Below are 5,635 nucleotides of genomic sequence, written 5' to 3' on the forward strand. Positions count from 1 at the left end.
CCTCCCCTCCCCTCCCCCTCTCTGATAGTTGACCCATACTGCAGTGCTGCTCCCCTGCTGGGAGGGGATGGTGCTGCTGGTGGGGTAGGGTGGCAGGAGGTGTCCTCTGGACTTCCTGTGGGCAAACCCACAGTCCTTGCCCAGAAACCCTTTCTGAAGCCAGCGTCAGTAAGGAGCAGGGGTGCTGATGAGGCCTGAGCAGCTCCGCTGGGTTAGACTCACTGAAATCTCCCTCTCTCTGGCTGCTGTTGGCCTCCGTGCCTACAGGAGGTGGTGCTCTGGTGCTGAGCTGCAGGGGAGCAAACCAGCATGAACCAACGGCTGTGAGTCAAGGGCAGTTCAGCAGTGACTGGGAGACAAGCCTTCAAGAAACGCTGCCATGTTGGCTTGTGGTGGTGGCTGGAGGAGGAAAGCCCCAGAGAAGGCAAAGGTGGCAGGCAGTGCTCTGCATTGGTACTTTAACCCAGGACAGTTAATGGGAGGCGCAGGAGGAGCTCCCAGTTGAGTGGGAACTGCTGATGGTGATGGCAGGAGCACAGGGGAGATGGGGAAGGGGCAGCTCAGCTTGAGATGAGCCAGTTGCTGCTTCTGGCTTAATGTAGGAGACTGTTCCCAAGGCTGTAGTTTGACATGATGGGTGATGGTGCCTGTCCCATTCTGCTAGCCTTCTGACTGTCCATTGAAGTAGTGTATGGGGGGGTTTACTTTATTTTAAAGCAGCTGTAGATCCTTGAGCAGTTAGGTTTGGTTAATATACCCGTCTGGTAAAGGTGCAGTTCATGTAATAGTGGTTGAGTGCCCTGGAAATAATGGGACAAGAGTCCCAGCGCTAATGAAGCACAGAAACTGAAATTGTATCTGTCCTGGGGGGGGCATTCACTCACGGTACAGTAAAGCCCTTGTGCATGAAACTGTAATTTCTGCGTATCCAGTTTATGGAACTCTCAAAGTCCCTGGCACGGACAGGAGGACACGTCCCGTGACGCCCGCGTCCCTGTTTCTCCCGCTGTTCAGCAGCGGCCTCTGTTCCCCTTGCCAGTCCACCCGCCTTTACAAACAGCCGTGGACAGCCCACCTAAGCCTTTAACTCTGGTCTGGGATCTGACGGTCTGAGAAGTTGATCTGATGAAAAAAACTTCTCACATGGTCAAAAGGCATGCTTTTAAACACTGGTGAAATCAAATGCCTGTGTTCCAGCATACAAACTTTGCAGACCTGGTTTCAGGGAGCCTGTAATCCCACCTGCCCTCAAGCTGGGATGTTGGAGGACTCCATGGTTAACAAGCTTCTCCCCTTCTCCCTTCCTGCCTGGCTGGGCACACAGAGCCACCATGCCAAACTGGGGAGGCGGCAACAAGTGTGGTGCCTGCGGCCGCACGGTCTACCACGCCGAGGAGGTGCAGTGTGACGGGAGGAGCTTCCATCGGTGCTGCTTCCTCTGCAGTGAGTATGCCCCTCCCACTCCCCTGCACAGCCTCCCCTGGGGTAGCCGAGGGGGTCACAGCAGCGCGGTGCTGGTCCACGGGAGGTAGCCCAGGCTCAGCTGGCACCCATGACGCACAGAGGGTGGCAGCGGCCGGAGAGAGCGTTGTCCGTCATGTGTCGGTCTTGACTCCTGCTTCCCTGTGTGCCTTCTGGGCCTGGCCGTGCTCGAGGGAGAACTTGTGTCCCAGAGATTCTCCTTCCTGTCCAGCGTGGGGGGTGTGGGACGTGCTTCCCGAAAGCAGAGCGCATTGTGCTTTTCTCCTTCGTTTGCCCCCCTCCCCTGCCTTCTCCTAAGGAGTCTAAAGGGATCCTTAGGATGGAAACCTGGCCTAACATTGCTCATGCAGAGGAGAAAGCCCAGTGGGGGAGCCCCATTTGTAGTGATCTGGGCTCAGCGGGACCTCCACTGGTGGTCGGGGGGCCAGCAGCTGCCGGAGGAGGAGCTGTCACCCACCCCCCCACTCTCCTCCCCACCTCCCCGCGCGGGTCAGCGGCGTGCCCGAGTGCGGCTGACTCGTGGGCGCTGCAGCGCGGCCCAGAGCCCAGACTCTCTTGGCACGGGGGCCCGTGGTTTATTTCAGATGAAAGGAGTCCAAAGCATTATTTTCCAGTCCAACCAGCGAGCCCAGCGAGGCATTGAAAATCGCTTTCTCTGCTGAAAAGGCCTCTGCTTAGCTGCAGGGAACAAAGGGTGGCTGTGAAGCTGCCAACAGACAGCTTGCCTGTCCGAATCGGAGAATTTTGCCTTATTACACACGTGAGGCAGAGTTTTGTCCCTCAGGCTGACGTTTGATACCTACAGGCAGAGGTGGGGTCTAGCTCTCTTGGTCTAAGTTACAACTGCCCCCCTCACACTTGTTAGTTTGCTGTTGGTCTGCAGCATAATGTTGTTGGGCTGTGCTGGCACTTGAGCCTCGGCACACCTACGCTCTCCTTCAGCTCTACAGCAGTCACAAAAAAAGATTAGATGTCTCGGCTGCCTCATTTTCAGCCTTTTATGGGAGTTGCTATTAAAAGAAACCTGGAACTTGGAGTCAAACAATGGCTCTAGTGTGTCTTGAGTATTTGCTTTTCCTCAGTTCATAGTTCTGTTGGGGTTAAAGTCTGTAAACTTAATAAACATGCATTAGTTGTTTTACTTATTGGATATTTGTGTCTTCTGAAAAGAACCTTGGAGCTAATGAATGCCATAAGCAAAGGTTACCCTGTATTTTGAAGACCTTAACGTTCTTTTTAAACAAAAAATTCATAAGGTTGGGTTTTGGTTTGTTTTTCTGTTTTTTTTTTCCCCCAAAATTCTTTATCATGGGCATAATGCTGTTGGAAATGGCCAGTCAGGATACAAAAGAAGGTTTAAGAAGGAAATAGTTTTGCCTTCTACAGTAACCTTGAGCAGAGTGCTTGCATTGTGCTGAAGGACAATGTAGGAATGCCAGAAAATCGGGGCCCCTCTGGTGACAGCTGTGAAACAGCCCCAGCCCACTACTGAGGCAGGGGAAACCTTGCAGGCTTTTTTTTCCTTTTCCCAGCTCCACCCTGGCCAAAAGGGCAGGACAGAGGCTCTAAGCTCTTCTGCACTGAGGGAGTTTTGCTTCATGCTGTATGTCATCTGTCAAGGGAAACTGCTGACTGCACTATCTGAGTTTCTGAGCAGCCTCATTCATCAAACCGCAGCAAATTTCCAGGCTTTAAATGTCACGGTCATGAAGAGGTGGGAGGGAATAGAGCCCTTTACAGGACTAAGCATAACTCACTAATCCAAATGACAACCTGCTCCTTCTAATCTCTGGTGGTCCCAGAGCCTAACAGGAAGAATTGTGGACAAGGAAACTCGTACCATCACTTCTCACTTGATTTTTGCCTTACTACATGTGCTGATGGAAATGGTCCCATAAGACAGTTCAACAATTTTAGGGTTTTTTTTCCCCCTCCAGTGGTCTGCCGGAAGAACTTGGACAGCACAACTGTAGCTATTCACGATGCAGAAGTTTACTGCAAGTCTTGCTATGGAAAAAAGTACGGCCCCAAAGGTTACGGATACGGCCAAGGGGCAGGGACGCTGAACATGGACAGGGGAGAGAGGCTGGGCATCAAGCCTGAGAGGTGGGTGATCCGGGTGGGGCGGGGTGGGACCCGTGTCCTTCAGGACCGTTTTCAGAGGAGCCTGTCGGGCTGGGTGTTGTTCGGTTCGTGTTGCCCGGCATTAAGGCGCTGCAGAGTGCCCCAGTGCAGCCGAGTGCGGGGCGTTCGACCCGCGGGCACGAGGCGTCCAGCGGTGCCCGTCAGCAGGCGCCGTGCCAGCAGGAGCTGGTGCTGGGACAGGCCACGAGCCCTGCGCGTGAGGCGCAGGGGAGGGGTCACGGAGCTGCTGGTGGCTCCGCGTGAGCCTCCAGGCCTGACTCGGGGTCTCGGGTCGCTCTCCTAAATAAGCTGAAAAAATCAGCAGGTCCTGGCGGGGGTGGATTTGCAGAGCTGAGACTCTGAGGCAACAAGAAGAGTGAATTTTTAACTGGGAAGTGGAGAACCATTTGTGCTTAGTTATAGCCAAAACCAAAAGGCCTATTAAACATTCCTAGTCTGGTTCTTGCTGTAAAGCGAAGCATGTGGGAAGAAGCTGAGGTATGCTTCACAGCTTGCTTCATGCAAGTTCCCAAGTTACTGCTTGACATTTATATGATCTTCATCATCAGGTTCAGTGATCAGTCCAGATTCCAGATTATGATGAGTAGACAGGAATTTAAGAGAATTATTTGTAGTTTACCGTCTGATAAGTCCATGTCCTAACACAGAATTCAGCACTTACTGGAGAAGTGAAAAGGTGAAGGCTTCTCAGAAAACTAGTTTTTACAGCAGCTTCCTTTTATCCTTTGAAGTATGGTCTTTCTCTTCTTGTTTGTTACTTGGGGTTTTTTTACCTACCAAGTGTAACTGGATTGCTGGTAGCTTCACCAGTGTGGCAGGAGTACTGTGTTGGATGCTGCTCTGTTAGTGGTGTTAAGAAGAGCAAGAGGTCATTTAGTAAAAGAGCGAAGAGTAAAACAAATGTCCTGTTTCTTTCAGCACATCCTCTCCCCACCGACCCACCACAAGTCCAAACACTTCCAAGTTTGCTCAGAAGTTTGGAGGGGCAGAGAAATGCTCTAGGTGTGGAGATTCTGTTTATGCGGCAGAGAAAGTCATAGGAGCTGGGAAGGTAAGGATCTGCACGTGGACTGTGAAGTGAGCAAGGTGTGTTATGTGGCTTCCAGCAGGAAACCAGCCGCGGGGTGAAGTTACCTTAAAATTGCATTTCTTAGCTTTGGAAAAAGTCAAACTGGTCAACTCCAACGGAACAAAAAGCAGGTGAAATGCAGAGTGAGGAGCACCAGGCTCGGATTTCAGAGGTGAAGCTTCAGCATTGTCCGTGCCAGGGACTTGAAGCAGACAACAGGATTGCTCTCCTCTCAGAAGAGGGAACAGTCTTGTGGTGTGCAGCTTATGAAGGAGGCTGAATGTTTTGGCAGAAGGGGGATGTTGTCGGAAAATACTGTATCAAAGTGTGTGTTAGGCTGCCAGCTGTCTGACTCGCTACGGAGAGCCGAGATCTGATTGATGAGAGCAAGCCCAAACCTTTCAAACTGCTGCCCTGAGCAGGATGCTGTGTGGAATTTGGGGCTTTGGCCCACTCGCAGAAATGCAGGCACTCTCATCTGCTGCTGAGGTGCTTGAACTAGTTTTTAGCACCAATTGTTTACAAATAGTACTAATGCAGGCATCTCCAGTTAATGTTTTTTTTTTTTTAATCAACTCAACCATTCAGTGTATTTAAACTATCTTGTGTTTTTTCTTTTTTTTTTTTTTTGTTCTTTTTTTGTTCTTTTGTTTTGTTTTGGTTTTTTTTTCCCCTAGCCATGGCACAAAAACTGCTTCCGATGTGCCAAGTGTGGAAAAAGCCTAGAATCTACAACCCTAACTGAAAAAGAGGGAGAAATCTATTGTAAAGGTGAGGAAAGAAAGAAAGATCACTTGTTTGTGGTTCAAGGTAATGTGCCACAAGGGCAGATGCTGAATTTATTCCTGGTATAAGGTGTTACTGGAGCTGCTGATGTTGCTCACATCTGCATCAAGCAAAACGTCACACACAGAAATGCAGCAGCAGCAGCAGCCCGTG

The 5,635-nt window shown here is 50.9% G+C and overlaps 1 protein-coding gene across 1 annotated transcript; it reads left to right on the forward strand.

Annotated features, from left to right (window-relative positions):
• Positions 1–1,312: 1,312 nt before the first annotated feature.
• On the forward strand, positions 1,313–5,506 carry CSRP2 (cysteine and glycine-rich protein 2; the record flags this gene model as incomplete). Its single annotated transcript, XM_008942341.1, has 4 exons — positions 1,313–1,443; positions 3,420–3,588; positions 4,546–4,678; positions 5,374–5,506. Coding segments are annotated over exons 1-4 (547 nt in total), but the record flags the coding sequence as incomplete, so codon positions are not given.
• Positions 5,507–5,635: the final 129 nt, after the last annotated feature.

Source organism: Merops nubicus, unplaced genomic scaffold (assembly GCF_000691845.1).
Source record: "Merops nubicus isolate BGI_N331 unplaced genomic scaffold, ASM69184v1 scaffold25626, whole genome shotgun sequence".
In the NCBI taxonomy this organism is placed as follows: domain Eukaryota; kingdom Metazoa; phylum Chordata; class Aves; order Coraciiformes; family Meropidae; genus Merops; species Merops nubicus.